The sequence below is a fragment of the Nelumbo lutea genome, chromosome 3, assembly GCF_056320005.1.
Source record: "Nelumbo lutea isolate HS-2025 chromosome 3, American lotus-T2T, whole genome shotgun sequence".
Lineage (NCBI taxonomy): Eukaryota > Viridiplantae > Streptophyta > Magnoliopsida > Proteales > Nelumbonaceae > Nelumbo > Nelumbo lutea.
The window spans coordinates 116266109-116280168 of NC_142686.1; the positions used below are offsets into that span (position 1 = coordinate 116266109).

General features: G+C 39.9%; 1 protein-coding gene and 1 pseudogene across 1 annotated transcript; one reads left to right on the forward strand and one right to left on the reverse strand.

Annotated features, from left to right (window-relative positions):
• Positions 1–1138: 1138 nt before the first annotated feature.
• Positions 1139–13618, forward strand: LOC148867892 (uncharacterized). The gene is made up of 4 exons (XM_088977026.1): positions 1139–1520; positions 1763–2953; positions 3052–3120; positions 13137–13618. Exons 2-3 carry the CDS (start codon positions 1801–1803, stop codon positions 3114–3116), a joined length of 1218 nt encoding a protein of 405 aa, XP_088833152.1. The 5' UTR covers positions 1139–1520; positions 1763–1800; the 3' UTR covers positions 3117–3120; positions 13137–13618.
• LOC148867893 (pentatricopeptide repeat-containing protein At2g17033 pseudogene) lies at positions 4999–12193 on the reverse strand (annotated as a pseudogene).
• Positions 13619–14060: the final 442 nt, after the last annotated feature.

Consider the following 14060-nt stretch of genomic DNA (forward strand, 5'->3'; position numbering starts at 1 on the left):
GGCCATGTGGCCTAATAGGCCAGCTTGACCTAACCCATTATTTATCGGGCTTGGACATGATTTTTAGGCATATGGGTTGAACTTGGTTCCAAAACACTAGGCTCAACGTTTTTTAAGCTAGGCTCGAACTTCTTAAAAGGCTTGTCTTGATAATATTCTATATACTAAGAAAATATATTTCATATACTAAAAATATTTTTTTATATTCATTTTTCTTTGCTCCTCTTTTATTTTTTCAAGCCATGGTGAGGTTTTTTTAAAGTATTTTTAGGTTTTGAGATATTTCAATATAATATAAATCAATTTTACTTTAAAGTAAAGAATAAAAATTTCTTTTGACCAATTTCCAAGCTGGTCGTTAGGCTTTATATGAGGGTCAGGCTCGAGCTCAAGATCTAAGTTTGATGGTCGGGCTAGGCATGGATTCAAGCTAGAATGTGTTCTTTTAATAAAAAGGCAAAGCCTGACCCAAATCCAGCCAATGAACGGATCTACAATATATATGCATATATATATACATATTTGTGTGTGTTCAACCATACACCTACAAATACATGTATATCAATTTTTAGTGTTATTTAAAAACAAATATCAATTTTTAGCATGAATTGGTTGTCCAATTTGATCCCAATCACACTCAAGTGGGATAATATGGGTTTGACATCATGCTTGGGTATTTTCTGTAATTTTCCATATATTAATACTTGTAGAACCTCAAACCACATAAGGGGTGCAAATCAGGCGAGTTGGATTGGGCTTATGATCAATCTGGGATGACCCTAAAATTTGGGCTTATGGCTCGAGTCCAAGGTCAAGCTCAATCTTCCCAGCCCAAGCCAACCTACACTATAATTTGATGCACTCGAGCTCGGAGCAGGCTTAGGTTCCCAAGCCACTCAGGTTGATTAATACCCACTCTAAATAAATATATATTGCAAAATTTACATATATATATATATATATTATGTATGTAACTATTTATGTATAAATATATATTGATTGGACTGGACTCAGATCGGATTTGAACTACCCTAGCCTGAAAAATGAGAAGACTGACATCTTAGACCCGAGACCAGCCCAAGATCCAAGCCCTACTACCCGTATAAAATTTCGACATGAACCGATTCGGGCTCTAGCTAGGCCAGCCCAATTGGCACCCCTAAAAGCTAAAAGCATAAAACAACACGCTTGGTGCGCACCCGTTTCCAGATTCCAACAGTGATATGAGCTTCGCCCCTTTTTCTTTTTCACTACCAAATAAGGCAAAGTCTTGTAAATTCTTCCGCGAAAGGCAAGGATCGTTCCGGTCGTCAAGTAAAGATAAACACATAACAGTCACGCGACCTCGGAGGAGTCAGACTTCCCTTCTCTCTACACTCCTTGAAACGGGTTTCCTCCTTCCACATTTCATCCGCATCTCACATTATGATCCCTCCTCCAAACCTCTCTGCACTTCCAAATATCTCTTAACCCAACTGAGCACGACAGGATTGATGCTTACAGTCGAGAGAACAATTGCGGTATCTTTCTCAGAACTCGCCAACCGTTTTTTTCCATTTGTAAATTTCTTAGCGTTCGGTTTGCTTTTCGAATCTGCATCTCATTTCAATCTCGGGGGGTCTTAAAACCCTAATTGCTAGGGTTTGTGTGTTGTTTTTTTAGGGTTTTGTTCAATGTGTCAAAGAAACATATTATTATTACCCCTAATTTGAATATCTATATTTTGATTAAACCCTAATTTTCAAGTTGGTTTGGGTTTTAGGCGTTTCTGTTCGTTATATTCTCCATGCTTCTGAAATTATGAAGCGAGACCAGCTTTCCTCCGAATGCGGTGGCTGCGGCTCCGAGGAGCGATGGCTCCTCCACAACGTCCGGCACCGAGGAATCTACCGACGTCTCTGCACTTCTTGCGTCTTGAAGTTCCATGGCGGATCATTTTGCCCTCATTGCTTTGAGGTGTACGAGGGGTCTCTACCTCCACATGAACGCGTCATGTGCTTGAAATGTCCGTCTGTTGCACACCTGGCCTGTGTCGGCATTGAAAGTGCTCCTCGTTATGTTTGTCCCACATGTCTAAACCCTGCCTTCTTGTTCTTCGAAGTCGGCGCCTCGAGTAAGAAGATCAAAGTCGGGGAAGGTGATTCGGCGAATGGTAGAGGGCGGCGGGTGCTTGATCAGAAGTCAGCCAAGGTTTTTCTTGCTTCTGCAAAGATCGCTGCTGTTTCGATGAGCAAAGCGGCGGCTGTGGCTAGGATTGAGGCCGAAAGAAGAGTTAAAGAAGCCTCAGTGACGAAGAAGAGAGCACGGGAGGCGTTGGAGCGAGTTGCTTTCCTCGTGGCAAAGGAAAAAGAGAAAGACAAAGACAAAGACAAAGAGAAGGAGAAGGAGAAGGAGAAGGAGAAAGAGAAAGACAAGGAGAAAGAGAGGGGAAAGGAATTGGCGCGTTCCATGGTGGAGCAGAAGAAGAAACCGAAAGGGAATACTGCTGTTACTGCTGCTGTGGCTGCGCACAAGCGGATACAAAGTAACCCTAGGGCTGGGGGAAATGGTAAACCTGGTGGGGTTCTGGTACATTTGAATGATATTGGTTCAAGCGTGAAAGAAAGGTTGACAGGGACGAATCTTTCAACTGTAGTGCTAGGGCTGCCTAAGAATGGTGTTTCCATTGGAGACAAGGATAAACAAAAAGTGGTGCCGGGTTCTGGCGTGGTGCACCAGCAACTTCAGAACCATGCTTCTGTGAAAGAAAATGATAAGTTGGGCAGTATGCTTAATTTACAAAATCATAATATACAAGTTGAGAAGGAGAAGAATAACAATGGAGTGCTTACAGTTCCTCCAGTCATTGGACAATTGCAGCATCCTCAACATGATAATGGTGTGGAAGAGGAGAGAGGCCAGTCAGGATTAGTGGATTCTGAGTTGGGTTCCCGACTGCCCCAATCAAACCAAGGTGGGCAGCTAAGCTATTGTCCTTTGTTTTCTATGTCCTTTTCTTTTACATATTCTTTACCATCATTTGTCTTATGGATGCCAATGCATGAGTTGCAGATAAATTGGCCGCAGAGACAATTTCAGGATTTTTACTTACAGGATCATCAAATGCTGCGGGTTAGCCTTGTGAGTTATTCTTGCTGAAACAAGTTGAATATTCTTGTTATATTTCATTTTGCCCTTCGATGAATTCTGGAATCTTGGGAGATCATTAGACTGACTTGTTATGTACCTTAACTTGTTCTAGAGAAGTTAAATATCTTGAACCCTTGTATCTTTAATATGAAAACTATATCTGTTTTTTCTTATGCTCCTATGTTTTGGTTTCCACTGTCAAGCTTAAGAACGAACTTGATCATTGTTTTATACAAGAGAATTGACACTATCGTTTATTTTAACATGTAACATTTATTCAGCTATTCCATATTTGATAAAGATGATTCACGGATTAATCTTACAAAGTTGTCTCAAATTCATCAATGGGCCATCTATTTGCATGAATTATTTAGGATGTACATAGATTGTAATTAAAATGGAATTGGGGTGCCCCCATACACAAACTAATTGTGTTTTTAATGCTAAGTAAAACAGTTGCAGTGAATGGTATGTAGATATGGGTAGAGGAATGAGAGACCCTTGGTTGCTTAGTTATAATTATAATTATAATTATTCTTCTTATTAGGTGCAGTGTCACACAATGTATCATATGTATTTAGTTTTTTTTTTCTCTTGGGAGTGGCTATCACGGGGATTGCTGCTGTTGGTGGGAGTTTGGTGTGCATAATGCTGTTCTTAGCCTTGGTGGGAAACTATCTATTACCTTATATTTTTACTTGCTTTCTTTTAATAAAAACTTATCTGACCTGTCAAAATAATTTATCAGTTCAAGGAACTAACATGCATTGATAAATTAACAATCATTCTTCCACTTAATTGTGTGCTTAATTGTATAGAAAAATGTCTTGTTTATCATATCAATAAAAATGTTCTAGGTTCTACTATAGAGCTTGATAGATGCTAATTTCTTATTAGTAAAGCTCTGTTTGGTGTTCAATATTGTAACATCATGCTTGAGAAGGAATAACTTGATAGAGTTTAGTAAAGATAAGTGGTAAGCAGCAACATATTTTGGATTTCCTTTGGCAGTGGCATGGTAGAGGTCTTGGCAGAACAGTGATTTAAAAGGACTAAGTGCATAGGTTAGGCACATTTTAAGGTATGCGCCTCGCCTAGGCCCCAGGTGCAACACCTTCAAAAGGTATGCACCTTGTGCTTCAGGCCAGACGTGCGCCTTTTTATTTTTTGTGTTTTTTGTTCTCTTTTGAACCTAGTAGTTGGGCCCCCCAAACCCGATCAAGCCCAAACAAGTCCATGATAGGGTCTTAATTTCTTAATCCCTACAAAAAATGATTTTGTAATTTTAATCGCTTTTTAAGAAGATATTTTATTAGGATGAATGAATGAACAACATTAGGAAATAGGGGTTCTCAGAGTTCCGGTGAGTGAGCAAAGCGAGCGAAAGGTGGCTTGGACCTTTCATTCATTATCCTAGTAAAATATCTTCTTAAAAGGCAATTAAGATTATAAAATCATTTTTTATAGAGGGATTAAGAATATAAGACCCTAACATGAACTTGTTTGGGCTTGCCTTGAGGGGCTTGGTACAAATGCAAGATGTTTTACATCACATTACCTATTTGAAGTAAACCAATTGAGGAAAGAAAGAGATTGAGGGTTTTGCATACTTGAATATGTTTTATATATTTGGTTTTATTTTTAAATTTCATTTGAACACATTTTACATGTTATGTTTATGTATTTTAATTTTAGATAATTGTTTTTTGGGTAAATTACAAAGACCTCCCTATAATATGGGGTCTGTGACAAAGACCCTCCGTACTATGACCATGAGACAAAGATCCCCTTCCATTAGCCTTTCGTCCAGAAAAACCGTTACAATATTTTTTAATCCCCATACTACCTTATGAGATTAAAAAACATTGTTCATTTTCCCAACCTTGCTTTACACGATAATCCCCGTTCCTTCACATTTCTCTCTCTCTCTCTCTCTCTCTCTCTCTCCTCCCCCGATCTCAGCCAGTCCCTCACGGCCTTTCCTTTGCCAACAAAGCATCCCACATTGGTTGGATCAATTTTCATCGGACTTCTCATCTAAACCATCATCTGTTTAACCAGGGCTTTCCCTGGCGATTCCCCTCTCACACTGCTGTGCTTTTCCGATCCACATATCGCCCTAAACTCCATCGGAATTACCCAACTTCCCGCACTAAACCTTGATCTTAGCACTTGTACCCACTTAAGCATGATCAAATAAGCAGTAGCCAAGTGCATTCCGTGTAAATCCAACTTCCCCTCCGAAGGGCACCATTTCAAGGCATCCACCAGTACAGAATATCCGATTACTTGTTCAACCGACAAGGTTTCATCTTTCTGTGGCCTTCCTTTCAGATCCCCCATTGAAAGGGGGACAGATTTCAGGTCTTTGAGCAAGGACATGATTGTTGGGCATGAAGAATTGTATGTCCGTATTGAAAAGGAAATGTTAGAATCCTTCATTTTTTGAAGCCATGAAGCCATCTCCGATAGCTTGCTATGAGCTCCAAACGACGAAAGAACCATGCTCGAACAACTTTACCCAGCATCCTCCATTTTCCGAAGAACTCTTTGCATATCTGTGAATAATCCTAATCTACTGTATCCACTCACTAGAGACTTGAACTCAAAAGAAGAGGGTTTGAATCCTGAAATTGTCTATTCGCATAGGAGGATCTTGGTTCCGTTCCGGATTAGGTTGTTTTGGAGGCGGTTTTTGACCTCTAAGAGCAGATTTCGGGTGAGGTCTCATAGATCTGTCTCAACCGTCTTTTGAAATTTGATCTGTTTCCTCCCCTTGTGCCTCTTTCTTTGAGTCCCTCTGCTCTATTTCCTCCCCTTAGGTGTTTCCAGTTAAAGAAATTTGGTCTAGGCCCATCCCTCCTAAAATAGCGGTTTTCTGCTAGGAAGTTTACCATGGTAAGATTAATACTTTGGACAACCTGCAAAAGAAGAAACCTTTTATGTGTTTGTCCCCAAATTTGTGTACTCTTGGTAAATTGCAGAGTGAGGACTGTTACCATCTGATGATATCTTGTTCCTTTGTTGCAACTATTTGGAATTGGATTTTTTTGTTGTTTGGGTGCAGGTGGAACTTTGCATCCAACACAAATATGCTCTTTGATTCGTCTATCTTTGGTTGGCCCACAGGGGGGGGATTAATGTGGAAATGTGCTGGAGCAGCTCTGTTATGGACTGTTTGGGAGGAAAGAAATACCAGAATCTTTCAAGGAAAGGAAAGGAGCCTCTCTGAAGTAAAAGGGTGTATCTTGACAAGGGCAACCCGTTGGCTGAAAACTTCAGCACTTTTTGAGAATTACTCCCATGATGATTTCAGGAGAAATTGGGCAGTGGTGGCTTCCGCTTTTTCTCAAAAGAGTAGAATACAAGTTAGTTGGCTACCCCCTTCAGAGGGTGCTGTGAAATTGAACTTAGATGGGAGTAGTCAAGGGAATCCAGGACCCTCGGGCATGGGAGGGGTTTGGAGAGATACGGATATAGCGACATTATTTCCTTATACTCATGACCAGTGGGAGTTGGAGACTCTACAAGGGCTAAGATACTAGCAGCAGTACAAGGAATACAACTTGACAACCAACTCGGAGTAGAGAATTTGTTAATTGAGGGAGACTCTAAGGTGGTTGTGGGTTGGTTGTCGAATCCAGATACTCTTAATTGGGATTATAGGGATCTCCTAAGAAAAGTTAATTGGCTTACAAGAAATATGTCAGTTTTCAGTGGGTTAGCAGGTCAGCAAATGTTTTGGCTGATTCTCTTGCTAAACAAAGGGTTTCAGGGGTTTCTTTGTATTGGGTTACTTTGTAAACTGATTTCTGTTTAGTGTGAGTTTTTTGCTTTCATCCTTAAAGAGGAGGTCACATCTCGTGCCTCTTATTAGGCTGTTTGTATGCTCAATTTTTCTCTACTAATGATAGTTTCATTCATTTATCAAAAAAAGGAAACATTCTAGGCCCCATATATATAAGATATCTACATCATGCTAGTCAATAGAAACTCAAGAATGCAGATTCTGAATTGAAGTAAGCATGATGGGGAATTTGTTTGAACAGCTCCTGAATTGAAAACAGAAGTGGTTATACACCTCACTGGCCAATGGGCATTGCAGAAATAAATGACAAACTCTTCCTCTGCAGGCTATCAGATGCTTATCCAACACAGCATGCTGGAGCATGAAAGAAACTTTGGAAGGAATATGAGGTTACCAAGCCTCTTTGCGTGAGTTCAGCTTCAGTCAGGGCAAAGCCCATTCGGGCAGCTTTTACTGCCTTGCATTGAGAATATCTCCGTATTTGTGTGCTTTATTTCATAGGGAGATATTCCCAATGCAAGGTTACAAAAGGCTGTTAGAATGGTGTGGGCATAGATTTGCCCTGATAGAATCCGATCTCTTTTGCATGGGACTTTACCACTGGATTAGAGCCAAGTTCTTAAATAATGATTAATGACCTGACAGAAAACTTCCCTAAGCTTTCCCATTTTCAGTTCCTTTCATCTTCTTTATTTGTTCAATGGGTGTTATTGAGCAATGTTTTCAACCTGTTGTTGACATGGCCGATTGAACTGTTTGAACCATGACCTGGCCTTGATTCTTGGTCCGGTTCTGTTGAAACCCACCATTTGGTAAAAAAATGTTGACCTGGTCAAAACGTGCAACCCGGGCAGTTCAACTGTTGGCCTGTTTTGACCTGGTCACTGGGTTGTAGGTTGCACATTTAATGTATGTGCAAATTTCCGGAGGCCATAACTTTTCTCTCCGATGCCCGATCGGGGTGGTCTTTTTTTTTATATATTTTGGGTAACTTATCGAGGTCATGCGTCACAAGCCGCTGAACCCACTATTTTTGCCAAAAAAAAAACTTTTTTGGGCCTCAAATTGTAAGTTTTAGCATTTTTTTTGCAAATAAAAAAATAAAAACTGAATTAAGAAACATAAATTAAACATAAAATAATATTTGTGTATACATATATTAGGGTCCATTTGGTTCACAGTCAGAATCGGAATTAGACCTGTTCATGGGCTGGGCCAGGCCGGGCTTTGACTCTTTATTATCAGAAAAATGTTAGGTCCGAGCCCGAGCCCGGCCCTGATAAAAAGCCCAAAGCCCGACCTGATAAAAGAAATTTGAAAATTTCCCTATTCAAATAGACATTATCTATTTTAATTCAGATATTTTTTCCCCTATTTAAATGAACAATGGGCCTACAAGTGAATCAACAACCTTCTCAAATCAAAAATTTTATTCAAATGGACATCACATAGGGTTTTTACTTGGGTTTAACTATAGGTCGGGCCGGGCTTTTTGGCCCGAGGTTAAGCCCATAGGCCAAAAAGCCTGTTCAAGCCTGTCCTAGGGTTGGGCCGGGCCGGGCCGGCCCATCGGGCTACCCGGCCCATGAACAGGTCTAATCGGAATGCTCTATTCCTATAGTCTGTTTGGTTCAGACAGGAATGGGAATTGGAATTGGAATCAGCAGGAATGGAATTCCATTCCCAAGGGAGGGGCAAGGAATGGCCATTCCAGCTGGAATGGGAATGGGATTCCGATTCCACCCAACCAAACAGCTGGAATCGGAATAGCCCATTTCGATTCCAAACCCCTATTCCCATGAACCAAACGGGGCCTTACATCTCAAAAATAATTATACATTTTTTATTGGTAAAATACATGTTTGCACACACAAACACACGTGATGGATTTCATGATATATATTAGCCCTTCTCAGTTTTGGAACTAATGCAGTGTAAATTGCAGTTAAGCTTCTTTCCAAAGATCTATTTGCTTGGAATTCTTTGATGGATTTCATGATGTCTTCCTTCACAAACAACCTACTCTTCTTGAAATAGGCTTGTAAATCCATCATGGTCCAGTGCCTTGTTGCCTTATAGATTTGAAATAACACTATCTGTTGTTCTTACAGTCTTCCTATATAGTTCTGAATTGCAGGCATTCTAAGCTGGGTTTCTTCTGCCATTTTCCCTGAATAGTTTCTTGTAAAATTATAAAATGTAGTATTTTACTTCCAATTTATCCTCCAACGCCTCTCCACTTTATCTCAATTTTCTGATAGCATTCACATTTCTTCTTAGCCCTCTACCTCCATTTTTTGTCTTTCTGAAATGCTGCTTTATCAGAAACATGTTTTGTCTCCCATCTTCTCCCTCTGGCCTCGGGCATTGGTCCCTCCTATTCTTTATTATTTATTCAAAATCACTGTTAGTCCTGTCACTTAAAATTCGAAACCCACCTTTCTTTTCATATGAGTAATGAGTGGTGTTGAACTCTCCCCCCACACACCACAGACTATATTATATTTTGATCAAATGCCATCCAATTCTTCCAAAATAATGGTCTGGTTTCATCTTCATTTAGTCCATAAAACCCTGGAATTGTTCCCTTGAATCTGCTAGCATAGCTTCAATAGACAATAGGAACATGCCTACCAAAAACTCCAAGGTCCAAGCAACTAGTCTTTTCAGTATTTCCTTATCACATATATGCCCCCTGCTGTACTTGTTGCCTCCAAACATCTCTAATCATAGTGGCCACTTCCCCATACAATTCTGACCGACATGGCATCCACCGTATGTTGTTTGTTTTCTTGTAATAACACTACATGCTCATAAATTGGAGGGACACAATGAAACTTGTCTTTCACCCCATGTTTTCATTCTTTGTCTAAGGGACAGTGAATAAATTGGTTACTCTCATAAATTGTGTGGTGGCTCGTGAGTTATGACAATATTGCCTAGACATATTGTGGGGTGGCAACTTTCATTTAGATCCCTCTAGACGCCATCAGACCATCTGTGATTTTATCCACAGGTGGAAAGGAAGTAAAATGGGAAAGGGGGGAAGGATCTATTGGAAGTCTGGAAGGGAACAATTCATGTAGTGATGTGGGGCATTTGTGAAGAATGCAATAGAAGATTTTTTGAAAATAAAAGCATCCCTTTGTTAGGCCTTGGAAGGTATATCCTTTTGTTATCTCGTAGATGCAAACAGATAGAGGTTTCTCTGGAGTCAGCTATGGTGATCTTGGTAGAAATCTCATGGAAATCCTAAAGTCTCCCCCCCGCCCTTTTGGCTCTTCACCCAACTCTCTCCTAGCTCTGAGACTTGCTACTTGCTTTCATCTTGCAGTTTGAGAAATACTGCTGAGGTAAAGGCTGAATTGGGGTGGGGTTATCTCGAGAGCTGATGGCTTTTTGGGCTTTTAGTGGTCATGTACTCATGTCACTGCAAGGGATACTACTGGAAGGGCTTCTATGGTTTGCCAAAGGCCTCTCTGGTTCCTTGCTTGTGGAGGGGGATCTAGGATTGTGAATGGTTAATCAATTTTGGGAGAGTTCCATGGAGGCTGGCTTATTTTCTGCTTGGAATTCATCTTTCTGTTTCCATTGGCTGCTGCTAAAGATGAGATATTTGAATCAAGTGGTTGATTCCTTAGCTAAATCAGGTGTGGAGAGATTTTTTTTTTTTGTATGATGCTAAAAGCTTAAATATGTCCTTGATTGGGCACCCGTATATAATGTTAGAGTCCAAAAAATATGAACTATTTTAATAGTATTCAAAAAACATGGAGACAAGTCCATGTTTTCTCTTGGACATGCATTCATTCTGATTCCCATGTCCATGTTCATGCAATGTTGCTTAGGACTACAGCTTTAACCTACTAGCCTGAGCTCTTTTAGCCCCATCAATGTGTAACAAATCACTTCTTCTAACTGGTACAGTTGGTTGTCTTCTATGCATGTGGCCAAACCATCTTAGTCTACTATCTTTCTCATTTTATCATCTATTGGAGCTACTCTTAGGTTCCTACGGATAACTTTGTTCCTAATCCAATCTTTTATAGTTTTTCTACTCATCTGTCTTAGCATTCACATTTTTTTTCTGATCAATAACGCATTCACTAGGAATTTCATTAAATCAAGAAAAAGATGATTACAAAGAAGAAGACAAGCACTCTTGTCTTCCACATACAGCTTGAGCACTTAAGAAAAGGAAAGGAAATGGAAACAGTAGTTTACAAATTGGCCCAAAATATTGATTCCCTTTCTACCCCTTGTTTAGCTAATCCATCAGCCAAGGAATTAGCCAATCTTTGAACCCACCTCATCTTCACTTCCATCTCCCTCACCAGCCACTTAAACTTTTTCCTCTCATTACTGTAATTCCATAGGCTACTATTATCTTTATTCAGCCACCCAGTTACCACCTCCGAATCCTCTTCAATTATGATTTTCCTTTCATTACTGTAATTAGCATTCACATTTTTGCCACATCCATTTTCTGGAAAATAACTATTGATATAAAAAATAATTGGAAAATAACTATTGATGACAATACTTCCATGTAGAAATGCAAAAAGTAGATAAGCATGCAGAAAATCCTATGTTTGGCATGTTGATTTCTGCACCAATTAACATGACTTATTCAAACAAAAGAAGACCAATTTTGGATTTAGCTTTTATCACGGTGTGTTCTTACTCCAGAAGGTCTTGACATTAGGGTTTGGTTTCTTGATCACTTCAGTTCCTTTTTTTCTTTTCATTTCCATTTTTTTCCTTTTGTGACAGTAACAGACTATTGACCCAGTGCCGTCTGTGGGTCCCAGTTCAATGATGGTTTTCATTGTTTGGATGAGCTAACTGGCCAGTTAGCCAGTAAAACCATGACCCAGTGAGCATTCTGGTTTTCTGTTCCATCAGTCTAAGATATTTCACACTGCTGTGCAGGAAACACCCCTTCATTTGGCCTAGGTAGTCCCAGTAGCCACTCATTTGTTTCTGTTATAAATCCCCCCTTGCCCCCAAAGAACCAAATCCCTGAATAATTGAATCCTAGTAGCTCTTTGTTTTTCTAGCCCATCTGCCAAGCTGTTGGTAACCTTGGAATCCAATTCTCTGGTCCTCAGTTGCTTGTCTCTTTTGTGATATATCTATATACACAAGATCCTGTGTTGTTTTTCATTAACTGTCCTCCAACAGTTCTGGAGTCACAAGGGCCATTCTGGGAGGAGAAACTGCCTTTCTCTGGGTCCTGCTAAAGTGTCCCCCCATGTCTGTAAGGCAATGAATAAAAGAGTCGCCATAAACTTGTTGTTTCTTAACCTTCCTCAAACAATATTTACAATAAGTTGCTTGCCTTGCCATTTTTGTTGGTTGGATGGGCACATAAGATGACTGAGCCCCTTAAAATCTGATTTCATAAGGTTGGTATTTGATCATTGAGCAACTTCCAGCTGTTTGAAGATTTCACCTACAATTTAAAATTGTTTAACTGTGTATACATGTCAGAAAATCTGCAATTATTCTTGGTACATTTCTTTCCAAGTTCTTTTTTGGAGTTGTTCTGTGAGTGGCAGAGGGTGATTATTGCATCAGATTTTGCATGTGGTACTTGTTTTTGTTATTGTTGTTAGTAATTGGAGTCTGGTTAAGGATGTGTACCAGAAATGGAAAGAAATAAGTTTGTGTACAATTTTTATTGTTTTAAATACATTAGATATTACTAGTGGAAGCCGTGCTAGTAGCAAATGCATACTTTTTTATGTGAACAAATGAAGCAATATTAGGTTAAATGAGGTGTCTGGAGAAATACTCAGACATGTTGATCAAGGAGTAAGATGAAGATGCAAATACTCAGAAGATGGAAATGAGTTTTTTTTTCCTACATCCCATGCATATTTTCTCACATTGAACGATATGATTACTGGTGCAGCCACTTTTTGTTGGCATTGATAATCAATGGATCCTTTCTATCTGTTTTAAGTTGTTTAGTTCCAGTTATCGTCAAGTTTATTTACTCATTGGATACTGAAATTAAAGTTTTTATGCAACAATTATTCAATCTAAAGAAATTACAAATACTTATAGAAGGATGGAGTGGGCAAATTTTCTAGTTCTTTTGACCCTCAGAAGAAAAGAGGGAAAAGAGAGGGTCAAAAGAACTAAAGCCTATTGTGGCTGGAATGATACTGACAGATAATTTTCTATTGATCAGGTAAGTGGACCTACTCGTGGAAAATTAAAAGAGCAATACTGCAGCGGTACGATTGGAATGCAGATATCATCCTGTTTGTTCTGTAGTGGTAATGCCTTTGTTGCCAGATCACGATACTCTTTGCGTTGCCAGCAGGACTGACTATTATGCCATGGCAAAGAGCGTGCATGTAGTGCGGGACGTGGTACTGTGGTAGTGTGCTGTGTGTGATGGGCAAACGAGGTGACCACATTGGTGTCGCGTTATTGGTTTTGTGCTCATGTGATGGGTGAAAAGTAAATACACCCAGAGCATGATCCATGTCGAAGACTTGGTCCCACCATTTGATCCTTAGCAGGGACAGCTTTGGAGAATAATGATCTAGGCTGGTTAGATTATTGAGGATCCTAGCTGTGAGATGCATTGCATTCTTGTAAACTGTCACAACGGTCATGGTGACTGGTGAATGATGCGAGTAAATTGTTTAACGCTTGCCGTAGAAATCTGGTCCCCAAAGTTGTCCGGAGGCTGGTCTCCAGTTACTTAATCATTTCGTGTATTTTTACACCGTAAGAGGTTGTATGCTTACGAGGAGAGAAAACGTGGGACCTGGGAGGTACGCAATGTTCCTATATATGGATGTCCAAAAGTCGGGTGGCCGAAAGCGACTATCATTCCCAGAGGACAGCTGGGAAAACTGTCGAGGTCTACCTTTAACCTGTCATTGTGAAACAGCTAGAAAGGTTCAAAGTATCGATATGTTACTCCCCGATACACCTCTATAGGGGTTGTATCGGGTCGGACTAGTTCAGAGGACAGCTGGGACTTAAACCGACTCCTCTGAACCGGTTTTGAAAAAAAAAATGAACCTTTTGCAGGAATCACGTAGGAAAAAAGACGATTTCCATCAATGCCGCCAAAAAGTCAGTTTTAAACGTTCATTTG